The sequence below is a fragment of the Python bivittatus genome, unplaced genomic scaffold (genome assembly GCF_059951505.1).
Source record: "Python bivittatus isolate LINGU-HERP-01145 unplaced genomic scaffold, Pbiv_v1 ctg000330_np1212, whole genome shotgun sequence".
Taxonomy (NCBI): Eukaryota; Metazoa; Chordata; class Lepidosauria; order Squamata; family Pythonidae; genus Python; species Python bivittatus.
This window is the reverse complement of record NW_028277058.1, coordinates 11,042,822-11,061,125: the sequence shown is the minus strand read 5'-3', so window position 1 is coordinate 11,061,125 and position 18,304 is coordinate 11,042,822. Positions and strand designations below refer to the sequence as shown.

Below are 18,304 nucleotides of genomic sequence, written 5' to 3'. Positions count from 1 at the left end.
GTTGCATTATTGTGAGCTGAATGCTTACAGTACAAGTTTGTAATAGATACTCCCTCCCCCTTATTTTTGGCTCCTAAATAGTACAGTTCTACCCTGAAACCTATGAATCATAAGAGTGCCTCTGACCACATACCGAGTTTTTTCTCATAGTCTTTATAACACCTACTGTCCCATTACTTGGAGAAGCAAAGGCCCAACCTTGAGCAATCAAGAGCCACTGCGTCGGGGATGGACTCTTGCTTTTTGGGGTGCTTCTTTTGTTTTGTTTGTATTCTTTATTTTTAAAAAGTACAGAATATAAGCAAAGTACCAAGATACATACAATAATAACAAACCTAACTAAACAATTCAGAAAGATAAAAATAATAAAAAGCAAGAAAAAAACGGGGAAGGAAGGAGGGAGGGAGGGAGGGAAAACAAGAAAATTCTACCTTATACATTAAACTTATAGATAGTACTCTAAGGCGCAGGGCAGCGGGGACTTGGGCCAAGTTTAGGAAAGCGAGCTGTCAAAACACAGAGGCTGCTGTCTGGGCATGCGCGGCTGCCAAGCGGGTACGTCTGCCGCTTTCACCGGACTCTGCCGCTCCTGCGTTGCCCAGCCTGAGCCGCGCGACCGGTTTGCGGCGGCGGCGGCGGCGGCGGCGGCAGCAGCAGCAGCAGCAGCAGCAGCAGGGCTCGCCGCGGAGAGGGCGCCGCTTGTCGGGGGTCCTCTGGGGCGTGGTCTGGGCGTCGCCTCCCCCCCAGCTGCACCCTCGCGCAGGAGCCGAGGACGAAGGAGCGGGACAAGAGGTGGGGGAGGGGAAGGAGTCCCCGGCCGCAGCCCAGGAGTTGCTCCGCGCCAGACCCAGGCTGCCCGCGCGAGCGATCATGGGGCTGGAGAAAGAGAAAGCGGACACCAAAATCTTCATGGACGAGGACGGCTTCAATCGGAGCAGCAGCCCCGCGCCGTCGGAGACGGAGAAGAGTCTGGAGAAAGCGCCCGACCGGGACCCGCACGGGCTCAACAGCCACCTGAAGGTGAGGGCGCGCTGATCCCCGCGCAGACGCCGGCGGCTTCGCGGGACCCGCTCCTCACACCTGCTCCGCCCGCCGCTTTGCATGCCGCCATCGAGCCCCCTTGGAGGACGCGGAGCGTTTTCTCTTTATGCCATTTAAGGCGAATTTAGCGCGTGGGTTTGCCCCCTCCCGACTGCAGCCTGAGAGAATTCCTCTGCTCTGTCATTCCGGGTACCTAGTTCCGCTCGCACGCTCGCTTTTTTTTTTTTTGGTGGGAAGGAAAGGAAGGAAAACCAGTTTATTTAGGTTCGTAGGTAATTTCTTAAGTTCTCGATTGTGCCTGTTTTTTGAATCCACAAAACCCTAATTCCTTCCAGGCCAACCAGCCCGGCTCTTTCAGGACAGTAACAAAAGCAGCAGGTTGTTTCTGCTGCCTGTTGCCCGGTGCGCTTCCCCTCCCCTCCCCTCCCCTCCCCTCCCTTCCCCTTTGAGACCCCACCCTTTGCGTTTCCAGTCAGACGCCTATTTGGGGTGCTCACGCCTGTTTCTCTCTCTTCCAGCTGGGATTTGAGGATGTGATAGCGGAGCCTGCATCCACTCACTCCTTCGATAAAGTCTGGGTCTGCAGCCACGCTCTCTTTGAGATCAGCAAGTATCTGATATATAAGCTCCTGACCCTTGTCCTTGCTGTTCCCTTGGCCCTGGTTGCAGGGATTCTCTTTGCTGTGCTAAGTTGCCTGCACATCTGGTAAGGACTTCAGCTGCAACATTAACATTCTCCCTGTGCAAGTAAAGTGAAAAATCTAACCACTTAGTCTCTTGTGATCCCAAATGTTGCCATTGCAAGTAGTAATTTTAGGGTGATTTATGTGGCAGGTAGCAGACTTGCAGACCAACTCCATTCGCACTTACTGCAGGTAAAATCTACTAAGTTGATACGCTTCATATGTACAAGGAATACCAACGGGATGGAGTTTAGCATCACAGAGTGCCAACTTCCCCTGTGCCCTGCTGGCTGCAGAATGGAAGGCCAAAAGAGAAGACCTAGAAATGTTTGGGGGGGTTCTGCATCTATTTTCTGGCTGGTTGGCTGGTTTTCTTTTCTCTCTAAAACAAATACATCTTTATCTTCCATTGCTTACAATGAGAATATATTTAGACTAGGTCTCATGCCATTCTCTGGCCAGACACATGGAAGAAAGGCAGGATCGCCTAATCCCAACCACATCCTTTGAGGGGATTTTCTGAGGACTGGATTTCCCAACCTCAAAAAATTAAATATATCAACAAATAAATTAAAATCTGCAGAGGCCGAAGCATGGGGCAGGATCCCATACTGAATTTTTCTCCACCAAAGAGGCTAGAGCAATTTTTCTGACCTGGAGGAGATATTCAAATCAGTTCTGTAGAATCTTAGATGTTGCTTAAGGACCATAGACCTGCAGCCCTAATATGCAAAATGCTTTAAAGTAATTATGACATTATTGTAGTTGTGATTTTACTTAGGCCAAGTTCATACATGTCTGTGCCTCCTTTGATTTTGCCATACGATGGTTGATATCTGAATGTGCATGTGTGCTCTGTTAAGAAACATTGCATTTGAGATATCATTGAGGGTGGCATTCATGATGACTATTTGCACATACCTATTCTTTCAAGTATAGTCATTAGGTGAACACACATGTGTGGACCAGACCATGTTCTGTCAAACATAATAGGGCCACTATTCCCCAGAAAGCTTAGTTAAGCCCTGACTCACAAGCACCCTTCATTTACTTACTACTTACCAATATGTGTAGACCACCCCATCCCCTTAAGGAATGTCACTATTATTCCTACATTCAGATATGTTTCTGAGGCAAAGAGATATCTTGCCAGAAGCCATAAGGTAAGTTGATTGTGGCATGAGTTTGTCAACTGTGAGATCCAAACTTCTCAGTGTATGTGTGTGGGAGACACAGAAAAAGTGTGTGCATGTTATTTATTGCACCATGCATGACAATGACAACACTGTCAAAAGGAATTATTGGGATTAGTGCTTTTTTAGTGCATATTGAATCCCTGCATTTTAACAATGACTGTATCCCATTGAACATATATCTCCATATAAGGTAGTACCATGGGACAAATATAGAAAAGTGGTTTCAGTAAACCAGGAAGTGGAAACATTTCATAAATGAGGTTTTTATCATCCAGAAAACACTATCTCTGGGTTTGTTTAGGGCTTTTTGTGCTATGATTTAGCTATAATCCATTCATAGATTGTAGGTTGTCAAGCAAGCTGATCTGCTATGGCTGTTACCTACAAAAATTCTATGATCACTGGAAAAAGGTGATACTTGACAGCATTTTACGAGTTCTTGGCAGATCAGTGGTCCATCCCATTGTTACCAAGTACTTGACTGCTAGTTCTTTGAATTGCATTACCTCTCTTTGTTTTATGGAACCCAAAAACACGTGGAGCTGCCTTATTCTAATCAAAACATTGGTATTGCCCAGCATTCCTCAACCTGGAACCTGCTGAACTTTCCTCTCATGACCTCCACTCAACATGGTTCAAATTCTCATTGACTAGCCAAAAACCTACATGGTACCTTTGAAAGAAATAGATGTTTAAAGAAGGCTTTCAGAAGCAGTTGTTCAGAAAGTGTAAGAAAGGAAAAGATCCAGCATTACCTCTTTCCCCAAACTGACATGCATTGCTGCAGGCTACACACGATCAGCTTCAAAGATTTGGTCAAAGTGATGAATGGACAGCAATATTCAGGGATCCATCTTTTGTGGCTTGTGGTTATTGCAAGAGCAAAAGGATGTTTGCCCCAGTATAGTGATTGCTAATAGGAACAGATAAGCCAGTACTCATTCTACAGGAGTCTGCCAGTAACACTATAAAATATAGGGATAAAGCACAACCACCAGCATCTCTCTCTCACACACACACATACACAGACAAAATATGGCATGGATAGATAGACTGACCAGTCTCAGAAGTGTTGCTGATGCTATGGAAGTCGCTCTGGAGAGGAAAATTCACAAGTGGGACATTACCACCGAGAAGCTCTTTCTCTCTCTCTAGTCATTGTGGATTGTGGGTGCCAAAAATATATCATTTAATGATAATTTCAGTGTCTTCCTTGACTTAATGTTGAAAATACTAAAAAAACTAAAATCAATCTAAAATCTCCCAACTGTTGAACCAGGAGTTGACTCATGGTGTGGTCATGAATATGTCAGTGTTGTTTTCTTGGCAACAAGAATGAAGTGGTTTTCCACTGCCTTCCTCTGGAATGGGATATTTTTCAACATCTCAGTCTAGTCTACTGTTAGGATTTTTCTAGTGGTGTCCCATTCAAGTACTAACAGGTCTGACCCTGCTTAACTTTTTGAAGGTCAGATAGGTGCTGCAGCCTGTCTTACTTTGATGATATAATGTGCTATGATCCTCTTAGTTTTGTTTTTATTTAATTCTGAAATAAGCAGATGGATTCCTACTCTAGAACTGTTTCATTTCCAAACCTGTCCTCTCCCCATCCCCCAAATTTTAAATTCCCTTGCAGGAGAGAGAAAATTGAAAATGAAGCAGCAAGATCCTCTCCCTTCACATGGGTGGTCCCAATCTAGATCCTACTTATTTAGTATAAAAAATAAGAGAATCCACTGCATGTTTCATAATTGAATTCCCTTGGGAAGGCGAAAAGGCTGCATCAATTAAGTCTGCCATCACAACCCCTACTCCTAGAAACAGAGCATTTAAGGTCATTTCACTGTTTTACTCTCCCGATTTTCACTTTAGGACTCCCCTGAAGGGTGATTTCCCGTTCCAGCAATGCTGGCCCAAAAATCTGAAGGTGAAGTCAGATGAATGGACATGTGGGGCCATTGTTCTGCCTTCCTGTGGAATCCCTTTGGTTAAGGAGTGTGCAACTGTTGCTTGTTTTGAGGGCAGGGTAGTGAATTCCTCTCAAACACTCCCAGTGTCCTTTGAGAAAGAGCCAAAGCAATTCCAGTTTGTGAATAGTTAGATTACACTCACAGACATACACACGCACACAAGCTCACACCTTGCCTCATGCAGTTTCATAAGTGAATGCAATTCTAGTGCCATGTTTTGTTTCTTCACCTTCAGAATGGGGACTTCATTATTAATCCACTTTAAGACAATAGGTGTTGGAAGGTTGAATTCCACCCTGTGTAGAGAAGCCCTTTTGAAACCATCATTCAGGAAGCATTGCTGAAGTGCCAACAGAGAGGAGTTGTTACACTGTTAGCCTGCCAAAAATTCACAGAAGAGCTTGACCTCACATTCCTTCTGCACCCAGAACACTCTTTGAGTAGAGAAACAGTTGCATACCCGCGTTGGAGGGCAGAGTGGTTCACCTCATGGACTGAATTAAGACCGTGCACAAAAATAATTTCATCAGGGTTGGAGGGGAATTGAAGAATTTTTTAAGAAATCACAATAATGGGAATACAGTTGTTTGTTTTTTAAAAACTATGGCTGCTATTTTAATTTAACTTGGACCTTTAATTTACCTTGCCCTTTTGCAGGTTTTGTTATACTGGTGGCCATAGTTACATTATCTGTTAGGCATAAAAGAACAATCTGAACCTGTGCCAACACCAACCACCCTTTGAATGAGCTGTTTGCAGGCATGATCTAGAAAAGTTGCCGCTCTGCATTCTTCTGTTGCCTGAATGGATCTTTCTCCTTTCCTTTGGCTGCAGACTTAAATTTAGGAAGAAACATGAAGAAGTGCATTGCATGTCCTGTATGAATATTTACATATTCTTTAAAATAGATCCTTGTGGTATATGCTTGGCTGTAACGATGTGATCTATTGATTCACTATCAATGTCTCCAGTAACACATGCCAAATTCTGCCTGTAATTATAGGGATAAGATGGAGACCTGAACTACTAAAATGTAAACAAGAATTTTACTGCATGTAATTCACCGCAGACTTATTATTTTATTCTTGTTTCTTGTGAGGATTGAAAGAAATGTCCTCGATCTTCCTCACTTGTATGGATTGCTGTTGTAGCCATGGAGAAGGCAACTCAAGTTTGTGATTAGCCACTTGCTTGGTTGGATTCAAAAACCATCAGAGAACTCAGCAGAAGTTGGAATGTTCTGCTTTTAAATGAAAGGCCACAAATAACTAACATTAATATGAAAATAGGGTACCAAAACTACTACAAGAATCTCATGATTATCTGTGGAAGACTCCAGCATTAGCAAATGTTATGTTTGTTTACTCATAGGTACAGTTTAGAACAAGAATGGGCAGGCCCATGCAGGCTCCAGGCCCCAGTTGTGAGTGCAAATTAGAGCTAAAGTTTTGGGGGGGGGGGTTTGAATGACAGGAATTAAAAGGGGGAAATGGGAATCTTAAGACTTGCAGAAGTACCCATTGCACCCCTTGAAAAAAATACTTACCTGCAAAACTCAGATTGAACTGTCCCATTTGTTTTCTGAAAAGGATGAAGAAATCATGCTATAGTTCCAGCTTTCCACAGGGTGATACCTGCTGTAGTCAGATTGCCTGCAGAGTTAGGGGCTTTAGTCCAGTACACTTGGAAAACGCTAGATGTGATGTAACTTTCCTAGTCAATCATTATCAATAAATTAGAATATTGCTCATGAAATCAACATGTATGGAAAAAGCATCCATCATATTTTCTTTTTTTAATAGTAATTCTATTAAAAGTTACAATTAAACAGATAAAAACTAATACAAACTAAAAAAAAGAATAAAAAGAAAAAATAGTGCAGAAAAGAAAAAATAGAAAAATAGAACAGAAAAAAATAATATAGTAAAGAAAAATAAAAGAAATATATAAAGAAATGACTTCCCCCTTCATCACAAGTAAAAACAATTTTAGTAACTTATCACCTTCTCTTAAAATACAACAAATGATCTCTTCTTCCCATATCCCATCTGTTATATATAAACAAATCCTTAAAGCTTCATCATTCATTCCTGATCAGCAAAAGTCCATTAAGGGTTACCAGAGATAACAATATATCTATTTTAACTTTGATCAATTAAGCCAACATTGTATTCCTTCTTTTTACTTTTAACAATCTTGATCTTTAGTCCCTTCAAATAATGTCCTAGAAACTGATTTCTTTTCTTTTTTTTTCTTTGTCCCTTCTCACAAAATTCTTCAAAGCTGTAACAAATCTCTTTTGTAAATCCAATATAGGAAAATTACCCAGGTCACTCTCTTGGTTTGTTATTTGTATATCCCTTTTAATTATTAAGACATCAGCCAATTTATTTTGTATGTCCAGTGTAGCATCTTTTTCCATATCATTCTTGTAGCCTGTCATTTTTAAATCCACTTTCAGATCAGTCTCAATCTTGTCAATTAAAACGTGTTCCTCTTTCATAACATCTTTGAAACACAGTCTGTCTATAGAGGCAGACACTCTTAAAATTAACATCTGGGTCCATTGTTCAAAAATATCCTTCAATCTGTCCAGTGTTATAATATTTTGTTTCATTCTGTATTAGTCAAATTTAAGTGTTTTTCTCCTTTATTTGTAATCTTTAGTTCCTTCTGGTTCCCTCTAGTGTCTAACCTTCAAAGTCTCATCCTATCATGTTTTTTTATTTTCAAAAGAAAAGCATTTTCCCATGGGAAGGATTCTTATAATTAATTCCAAAGTCTTATTTCAAATCTATCTGGACCCTTAGTCCATTTGTAACTTTCCAAAATCAAAATTCTAATCACCCTTTTGCTATTTATTCCAAAAGAAAAAATTGGGGGAAGAAATGGCGAACTGAAAACAGCTCCGCTAAAAGCGGAGCCAACGACTGTGGTGGAATGAAGAGCCAATGAGTAGACTGGCTCTTCATGATTCCTCTCTGGACAAGGAGAGGACTTGAGATCACCCACAAGTGCTCCATACAGTTGCTCCTTGCATGACAGCTGTCTCTGCTGGGTTTAGAGCTCTGGGAGATGATGGAATAGCCATCTTTTTGCCCAGCCATGGTTGGCGCATTCAGAAGCACACTGAATTTGCATACTTCCTTTTCTAATCACTTTCTGAAATTGCTTGTTAACTGCTTTTCAGCTATTAGGAACCTTTGTATCAAGAAGTGTTATAGCACCGGGTGAGTTTCCTTCAATCCTTAGCAAAAGAAGTTTTAAATAGAAATTTAAAGATTTAAATTTACCAAGTATATAGCACGTACCACACTGCAATGCAGTGATATATATTCTCTAGTAAGGATCTACATTCTTTGCTACTTCAGCAAGCAAATGAAAGAGGGAGGAAAGGAGGACAGTGATAGACCCTGATAGTGTCAGTGCTGTTTCTGTTAAATATAATATGCCTTGCATTTGAGCACAGCCAAGTTTTTAGTAGTCAATTTTACTGAAATATATATTTTGTACTATCATACAGTTGAAACAACCCCTATGTTTTTTTACATTTTCTAATCTGCTGTAGCTTCATTTTTAGATTTAAGCAAGAAAGTTGTGTGAATGTGTGGATCATAGCAAGATGATAGCTAGTGTCTGCTATGATGTGAGAATAACTGGCTGGCAAACTGGGAACAATAAAAAATTTCTCTTGGACATTTGGCATAAGTTCTGTAGGTAGAAAAAAAGGGGGGGTAATTTCTTTATTAGCTGAAGTTCTACAAATAGATAAGATTGTAATCCTATTAATTGAGATCTAACTGGAATTGGGAATAAATATAGACCTATCAGATTAGAGCTGCAAAAATCCAGACAACCATGAGCTGGGAGAAAAGAAATACAGAAAACTTCCTTTTCTACCATCCAGTGATCATCAGTTTTTTGTGGCCAATCTGGTAGCCCTAATAAACATCACTGAACACAGGGGAATCTTTTTTTTCTTCTTTCTAACATGATTAGAAAGTATTGTTTCATTATCATACAACAAAGTACAAATTACAAAATAAAAAATAGTAGTCAAAAGCAAAACAAGTTACATAGTCCTGCACATATTTACTAAAGATGAGACCCAAAATGTTCTACGGTGTTCATTCAAATTATGTGTCAATATGATTGCAGACTAAATCCAACAATATCTGGGTTTATCCATCATACAGTTATGATTTCAATCCATGACTTATTGAATCAACTACAGCACAGTTACAGGATTTGCATATCGTACTATGTGGCAAACCATGTTTCACAGTCATGGTGCCTAGGTTTACATAACACATAAAGTTAAAAAATGAAACCAACTACATGATTGCTAAGCATTATGAGTGAATCTGGCCAATGTATCTTAACTGTCCTATCTATAACTTCTCATGCTTATAAAAATATATTAATCTTTATTACACCAAGGAGTGTATGCGAATCAGACTTATTTTGATTATGAACATCAGGAAGATACTTGTCAGTACCTTATAATTAGATCCCACTTAATGGGATTGAAATATGATAATGTTTGAGTAAATATGCATTGCACAAAAATTGCAACACAGGTGCTTCTAAACTAATCAGAAGATTTTGTAGGCATTTGTACACCTACACTAAGACCAATTCTATCTTGCTGCTGACATATTAAAAATTATGTCTTATTCAGGATGTGTCAAACCTAGTCCCCAAAAAAGGTGATGAAGTTTAAGAGATGATTGCTGACCTCTCTCATTTATTTTCTAGGATTGTGGTGCCATTCATAAGGTCTTGCCTTTTGATCTTGCCATCTGTGCAAGCTGTATGGAAGAGTATGACAGATGTTTTCATTGCACCAGTATGTCACAGCATGGGACGGTGCTTTTCAGGAATCAACATACGTCTTGACCAAGAGTGAACCCTTTGGATCCAGTGCTATTTTAGTCTTAAATGCTATTAAACTCTCCTTATTGATATAATATAGAGACACTTAAGCATTCATTCCAAAGCTATTGCTTTTTAAATGGCTGACATTTTCCCCCTTCAGCTGGGTTGCACTTTTTATGGGAAAAAAAGTTTTCTTTGGGGACAGGAAGATACTAGCCTATATTGTAACTAAAAAATGACAAGTGGCATTTAACTTGTTAATTTAAGGTAATGGTACTTTCATTGCTTGGTTTCCACAAATGTACAAACTAAGGGAGGTAATCATGCAGTGTATCAATCAAATGTTCATCTACTGTATTGCTCAAATTTCTAGAAGTCATACTACCCATAGATCTGGCCTATGTATTAATGTTAGGCTATACAGCTCTTAGAAATAAGAATGGCTCCAGAAATGCAAATGATTACTTCTGAAGATTTTCCTCATCTGAATTCTGCTGGTCAGCATTTCCAGCCATGCAAACAGCTAGCTCTCTGTAGAATCTGTCAGCTTCTTGTACTGTATAACCCCTTAGTATAATTCATATTCCAAGTACTGACAGTTTCCCAAATCCATGGACTTCCAACACGATACGATCTCAAAACCTGGTAGAATCCATGGGCGGCTATATGTGACCTCCTCAGGGAGTACTGAAGGGTGAGCTTTGAGTGGGTACTTAGAGAGCAGCAGGTCAGAAATGTTTGTACCATGAAACAAGCAAAAACAGAAGCCCAGGTAAATGTTTATGCGGGCATAGCCATTTGAGAGGCTTAGTATTAATAGCCTGCCAGCCATGCCCCTCCCTGCTTTTTTTTGGCCTTCCTTTTTATGCTTAAAAATGTTTTGGAACATGTGTACGCATATCCTTGGGTCACTGATTATAAGTTCCAGCCCCAGATCATGAAAGTCCCAGTTCCAGTGCTAGCAGTGTGGTGCTCAGCCATACAAATGTGCTCCAAGTGAGATTCCCTAATGACAGAGGAACACATGCAAGCATTTTTATTTATTCACATGAATGTCAACGGGAAAGCCTTCGTAGGACTTCTGTGAATTAGAGTAGCATGTAGGGCTCTAGGTTGGGTAACCAAGTATTTTTGGGAGGAGGGAGGGTATAGGGAGGCATTTTTACAGGCTTGGAGGGTCTCTAAAGTTCTGTAAAAGTTGTGAATCCAAAGAGCTGTATAGCAAGCTGACACAAAGCTGAACAGATAAAGGATACTGGCTGAATATTTTCTATATTGCCCACTCTGCATATTCCTAAGTATCAGAAGAAAAGAAAAAAAATTCCAAAATTCATTCTTTAAAATGAGATGTTGATGCGGGGGGGGAGGCACGGAGAGAAAATCTTTATGCTATATTTAATGAAACTTTTGACTTTTTGTATATATTGTGTTTGTATGTCAATGATGAAGTAAGGGGTTACCTTGAAGCATTATTCCTATGATCTTGCCAAACGGTTATTCTAAAAACATGAGCTCCTTCAGCCAATTGTCTGCTCTAGTGATCTGCCTTGCACAGAAAGATAATTTCATGCATGCAAGATAGAAAGAGAAGGAGATCCATTGAAATTGTCTTCTACACCAAGAACCTAGTACAGCACTTACTGTGCCTGGGGAACCAAGCGTCCCACATAGAGGTGGGTGCTACCTACCTCAGAGCTCAGAAATCTGTGGATTCTCCTTTCTGTCCTAGGATGTATGGATTCCTAATCTACAATCTATGCTCCTGCCTGGTGCAATGTTCATGTGCACAAATAGCAGCAGCACTTCTGAGTGCATGAATATCTCTGGAGTAGAGCCAATAACATTTTAAATACCAATGTATTCTATTAGATGCATTAATCAAAGGGCCTTTGATTAGGTTATATAAAACATCAATTGAAACGCACAGGTGCAATTCAAAACATACCAAAGACCTCCTGTAATTTCACTTTAATGCTTCAAACAACCTATGCAAAAGGTTCTATGGTATGTATTTTAAAGATTATTTTTATTAAAGTGGTTAATATAACATTCAAAATTTTCTGTCTTTATGGTTGAATATCAATACTGCACTTCTCACAATAAATACTTTACTGGCAGAGTTAGAAGGATGTTCTCTTGCAAAGAAGAAATAGAAAGTGGTTAATATAACATTCAAAATTTTCTGTCTTTATGGTTGAATATCAATACTGCACTTCTCACAATAAATACTTTACTGGCAGAGTTAGAAGGATGTTCTCTTGCAAAGAAGAAATAGACATTTAGTTAGTTAAAGTTTATTATAGTCATAGACCAACACTGAAGAAATAAGTAAGTCAATCCAATTCCCAAGTGGACTGACTTTTAACAAAATTACATTAAACCATGGATAAACAATTTAATGCTCATGGCCACCCATGCCAAAGTGTCTATGAAAATCTGGACATCCATCAGGCTCCCTTTTACACCTGATTTAAAAAATGAAACAGCAAATTAAATGGAAAGTTGGCAATGCTTCAAAGCACCCACCTCTAGATTTATTTACAAGGATATAAGGTAAATACTAACGTAAACTTCTCTGCCTGAAGACTGAAACTGCATCATCTGTTGCTTCACCCCAAGGCTGTGCTGCTTTATTCTCCTGCACATATAGACTAGCTTTGCAAGACTGGCTGTCCTAGAAGGCAGATAGCAGAATCTAGTGGTGAAAAGTTGGAGAAAGAGACAGGGATGGTATGACAGGCCAGTGTATGCCATGCAGCTGGCCTGCTCACCAAATGTGTTGATCTCTGGCTTAGTGCCATGTTGAAATAACAAGAATCTAGATGCCCAGGCAGTCAGGTCCCATGCTTGGAACATGGGATCGATCTTCTTTCCCTCAAGGCTGCTTGATGTCCTGGGCCAGTCCTAGTCCAGTCCTAAGTAATAGTATTCCTCTTCCCTTACACTTGACATCTGCTTTGCAAGTGTTGCACTGAACCAACTAGCTGATGATAAAAGGACAGGATAGGACAAAGGCACCTTGTGTTGCAAAAGCTCACGTACACCTGCATGTGCAAATCAAGCTTCCTAGCACCCAGGTCTGACCAAGTTCTTTTGGCACCTGAATCTCCCAAATGCCAGTCCTTGGGAATAAAAGAATATAGTAATGTGTTAAGTGATTTATCCCTGCCTTTCGTGACACATCAAATTGGTGCCTGAGCAGGAATGACTAGGCAGAAGGATTACGATTCTAGAAGAATGCAAGTGGTGTGGGTATCACTATACAAGCAGCGTGTCATGAGGTCTGCTTCATTCATACACTGCAAAAACAAAATGCAGAATGTTTCAAAAGGCTTTGGAAAATCAGTGAGATTGAATTTTACCTCCAGGTCTAACACAGGTGTGAAATGTGGAATAGTTTGTGTTTTCTAAATCCCTTTTAGTGAGAATATAACATTGTCATTAACTGCAATAGACGGGTTTATTCATTATTTTCCTCAAAGCAGACACCAACTGAAGTCATATTTTTTACAACAGGGTGCATATAATCTACACATCCCCTCAATGTGTTTGAATAACGCGCATCACCTTCTCCGTTTTCTGGGATAATTGGGAAATGGTGGCATGTCTTCAGAATAGTCCATTTCTCCCAAACTAATCTGTCACAGAATGACGTAAAATGAGATGTCAGCCCTTTAAGGAAAGCCAGACCGGTGGGGGCAGGGGGGACCTATTAAAAAACTGTTAATATCATTTCAACATGGGGCCCTCTGGTTGTTGCTGAACTATAACCAGAGGATCTAGCAGCCCCAGCCAGCAGAGACTATGGTAAGGAATGGTGGGAAATGTAGTTCAGCAATACCTGGAGAGTTACATTCCCCAATCCCTTGGTCCCCCGAAACATCACTGAGAGTGACACTTTCCTATAGCATGATGGCAATGTAAAGAGATCTGGACAAATCTAGGCAGCTGGTCTTCCAGGCCATGAGGGGATACAAAACGTGCCAGTGTAAATTTGCTCCGTCAACAAAGCCGACAGGTTGCACAGGTTGGGCAGCACTGGCTGAAGCAGGAGGATACTCTCATTCAGCCAGTGCTGCTGCCCTGTCCCCCTCCACCATCTACAGACACACTTCCCAACATGCCACACAAGGAATCTGGTACTGTAGCTTCCCTCCAGATTTCCTATGCAACTAGGTGACCTAGCAGAATTTCTGATTCTCGATAAGGTATAGTTTAAGTAAAAGTGAACTTTAAAAAAAAAATATTGTATTTATTTGCTCCAGTTAGAATAACTGGATAGGCAGCGGAAGCACCCTCCAGCAGATACTGTAGAAAGGAAGGGTGCCTGTTGAAAATGCCTCCATTCCCTTTCTCTCCTTTTCCCTACACACCCACCATCCCTGTGAAGTGCACATGTCCCCTCTTCCTCCTCTCCCTGGAAGGATCAAAAGCAAATTGCTATGCATATCAATGGGCACCATAGCTCTCACTGCATGCCAGGGGTGTCTGCAGGGGGAGGTTAAAAAAATCAAGACAGTGTCTATGATTGTGCAGTCAGACCCCCACATGCCTATATAAAGAGGTAGGGCTTTGATCACATGGTCATGGGGCTTTTTTTGAGTTTCTTGAGCCATCCCCCCACCCCTTGGATGCCTCTGCTGCTGTAGTGGGGAGATCTCTGTGGCAATATTGTTGACATAGTGCTGCTTCTTCCTTCCTTCCTTCCTTCCTTCCTTCCTTCCTTCCTTCCTTCCTTCCTTCCTTCCTTCCTTCCTTCCTTCCTTCCTTCCTTCCTTCCTTCCTTCCTTCCTTCCTTCCTTCCTTCCTTCCCTGACTCTACAGAAGTCAAAAAGGAAATAAAGATGCACCGCTTAGCACCTGGAGGGAAGGGGGTAGGTGCAATGCTGCAGATAGAGGCCAATAGGAGGTGGGCAGATAATTGTCACTGGTGCTCCCAAAATGCCACAGATTATGCAAATAGCAATGCTTGTGTCAGGAGGACCTGGAAAGTACAAGTAACCTGGCTTTAACTGGAGGTGAAAGGAAGATGCATAAAATATGCAAATCCCTAATGAAGTTTCTTTCTGTTAAGGTTCAGGATTAAGGGAGGGAAAATTAGAGGTGAGAATTCTATGTATGCTGCCTAGAGTCCCTGAAGGACAGGTGAGATATAAATTTAACAAGCACATAAAAAGATGTGCCCCACAAAATGTTGCATGGACAACATCTATGCTGCTGTACTTACTGTATATACCAGTATGGAAAATCTTGACATCATGGGCTACAGCAGTGTTTTTCAAACTTGGCAACTTTAAGATGTGTGGACTTCAGTTCCCAAAATTCCCCAGCCAGCATGGGTATCCCAGCCACTGGACAGAACTTTCAGTTTAGGCTTCAGCATATAATAATCTCATGATCTAGTTTTATCATCTCATCTTGAGAGAACAGGAAACTGTATCCTTGCCACTAGGCTTTTCATAGGATTTATCCATATTTGAGCCTTTTTAAAGTAATGTTTATATTTGTGATTTACTGGCTGGCTGGCTCCAGTATTTCACTCTGTTCTATTTTAGTATTATTTTATCAGCCATACCTGTCTGCTGAAGGAATGGCCTTCACCAGAGGAAAGCGGGGGGGGGGGGGGGAGGGCATGGAAGTGGTTTGCTACTATCTTTTTCCAGAAAATTCTTTGACCTTCCAGTCTAGCCTACTGTCCTGATATTGCTTGGTACTCTCCCATCCAACATAACCAGGCCTAATTCTCCTATCCCCAAAGCCCAGACAGGGTCATCTAGAATCTATTACTTGTTGCGGCTTTATCTAGTAGCAGATGCTATTAGGACTTCTGCTAAGATCCTGACCAAAGATGCTTGCCCCACCCGCTCTACAAGCTTCCTAGGTCCACATCACTTTTGCTGCACTATCTTCTAAAAAACAAGTATAGCATCTTACGACTCTACTGCTTTATCTAGTAGACAAAACCATTCTGCTAACTGCATCTCACAACTCTGTACAACACCTGTGGCAAAGGACGCCCAGTGACTGACTCACTATACTGTAGCAATTGTTCCATCGTGCTGGATCCAAAGAAGCCAAAACACAATTCATTGAAGAAAGGGCAGTTCATACCCTTAGTCATATCTTATTCTCTTTTCAAGGACGTGTTATGTATCTATTGTTTCTCCTTCAGTAAATAACTGGTAGAAAAGAATGGATGCATTTTCAAAAAAGTGGATTTACAGGCTGTCAGTTCAGAGGCATTCCAGCCATTGTATTTGGACATACAATTGAAATTTGCTCCAGTGAGCTTTCTATTCACAGGAACAGTGTTATGTGGAAGCTAAATTCACATTAGGGTGCCTGTTCTGCTCTATAACCAATGAACCTGAAAGGTGCCATTTTGTTTTCAGAAGGGGATCTGTTCTGCCTTCTAGATGTGTTAGTTAATGCAACCATAACTGCATTATTGAAAAGCAACTACTTTCCTAAATCATTTATTTCATTTATCACAAGCTGTTTCAAATATCTGCATCTTATTTCTTATATATCCATACTTCACAATTGAGTTTAAGCAGCTACATCTGTCCACTTTACCAGACACCACAATTCTGCCTAGCCTGTTCTGGAATTCATCTGACTGAATATAAACTGTGCCAGCATGGAACATTCCTTGAGCTGTGTCTTGCAATCCTGTACGGCCATGTTTCTCAACCTTGGCAAGTTTAAGATGGGTGGACTTCAACTCCCAGAATTCCCCAGCCAGCCATGCTGGCTGGGGAATTCTGGGAGTTGAAGTCCACCCATCTTAAACTTGCCAAGGTTGAGAAACACTGCTGTATGGTGTTTACCAAAAAAAAAAAAAAAGTTGCATAGAATTTAAACGTTCTGACAAATATTAATGTTTACTGAAGAGACATTTTCATGCCTAATGCAAATAGTAAATAATTAGGCAAAAATAATTTGCCTAATGCAAATTATAATGCTGGGAAAGAGAGAGGAAGGAAGGAAGGAAGGAAGGAAGGAAGGAAGGAAGGAAGGAAGGAAGGAAGGAAGGAAGGAAGGAAGGAAGGAAGGAAGGATTGGTTTTGAACCTCAGAAACTTCAGTGGCTTGAGATCAGGGTAAATGAAGGATTGCTTGCCACCATGTTTTTCCACTGACCCATTAAGTTCTTCAGGAAAAGTACTGTTTCAGATGTTCTCTGTGAACTAAGGAGCAGGTGGCTTTCAAAAAAAAAAAAGACATTTAAGCATTGTTCTCATAAAGGAAGTTTGTCTGACAGCAATTTTCTGGAGTGAACTCTTGACCATTTCATCCACCTAGCTCTTGGTTTTTAAATGGTAAATTATTTTATGCAGATCTTTTAACAAACTTTGCTGCTCTTGGATTGTTTTCCTTTGTAGATCCTTTTAGGAGTCCCTTGCTGGTGGGAAAGCTTGTGAAGAGAGGCCTTGAAATACTTACGATAAATGATTTTGCAGCATTTATTACTGAATGTTTGCATCTGAGGTGTGGCAAAATTCTCCTGCTTGGGAGCCTGGAAGAGATCAAGTTATCATAAATAAGAGAGCTGTCCTTTGGACAATTCTGATAGCTACTTTGGCTAAAACTCATCAAGTATAAACCTGCCTTTAGAAGTTATTTAAAGTTTACCAGAATGGCTTTGCAAGCCCAGTTTTACTCCCTGTTCCCATGATTCTGGCTTTTTTTTTCTCCAAACCATGATTTATGCAGCCTTATTCTTCTGGGGGTGGGTGGGAAGGAGCAGCACAGCAAGGGCTGGGTTCAGTTGAGGTTGGCTACTGTGGAAGCACTGTAATTCACAATCGTCTGTATCCACTCACTGGATTCAATCTTGACAAAAGAAAACAGCAGCAGTGAATCTGAAATACCAACAATGGGACATAGGAAAGGGAGTGGTCCCCTAAAGAATGGGAATTTCTTTTCTGGAATGCATTGAACTAATGAAACGGAGATGCAAAATAATGAGTGGGATCTAATGCTAGTCTTATGAGCAGACCATTGAAGTCAGGTTTGTGTGTGTTTTCTATCCAGTTTTAACTCCTGGTGACAAGGACAAGAATGTCCATTCAGTTTTCTTGGCAACATTTTTCAGACATTACCTTTTTCCTGGGGCTGAGAGAGAAGTGACTGGCCCAAAAGTCACCAAGCTGGCTTCACGCAGGACTAAAATTCACAGTCTCCCTGTCTTTAGCCCCATGCCTTAACCCCTGCACCAACTTGGCTCTCATGAAAGCTAGTAGGATGAGTGAATCCTGAGCAACTTGTTTACCCTAAGCAAGACCAAATCAGGGTCCAACTCAATATGCTGGACAACCAGGTGCTTGATTAGAATTCCGGCATTTAGCTGAGGGTTGGACCAGCGTCCTAACTGTTCCCTTCCATGTCTCTGTCTTGACTGCTTTCTTGAAGCTCCTTCTTACACTTTTTATTTCTCTGCCAGCAACCACGCCCTGAATTCCATGTTTTCAATATGAGCAAAACAGTTTGCAGTCTCTCTCTCTCTCCTCTCTGCCATTAATGCCCTTTAAAAT

The 18,304-nt window shown here is 40.9% G+C and overlaps 1 protein-coding gene across 1 annotated transcript; it reads left to right on the top strand.

Moving 5' to 3' along the window:
• The first annotated feature begins 524 nt into the window (after nt 1–524).
• Nucleotides 525–9,860, top strand: CAV2 (caveolin 2). The gene is made up of 3 exons (XM_007438727.3): nt 525–1,020; nt 1,560–1,747; nt 9,649–9,860. Exons 1-3 carry the CDS (start codon nt 871–873, stop codon nt 9,797–9,799), a joined length of 489 nt encoding a protein of 162 aa, XP_007438789.1. The 5' UTR covers nt 525–870; the 3' UTR covers nt 9,800–9,860.
• The last annotated feature ends 8,444 nt before the right edge of the window (nt 9,861–18,304 follow it).

Excerpts from the sequence above, each read along its gene's own strand:
- CAV2 (XM_007438727.3), top strand. The coding sequence starts at position 871 with ATGGGGCTGGAGAAAGAGAAAGCGGACACCAAAATCTTCATGGACGAG. Across the intron at positions 1,021-1,559 it reads GGCTCAACAGCCACCTGAAG|CTGGGATTTGAGGATGTGAT; the intron begins GTGAGGGCGCGC and ends TCTCTCTTCCAG. Across the intron at positions 1,748-9,648 it reads CTAAGTTGCCTGCACATCTG|GATTGTGGTGCCATTCATAA; the intron begins GTAAGGACTTCA and ends TTTATTTTCTAG.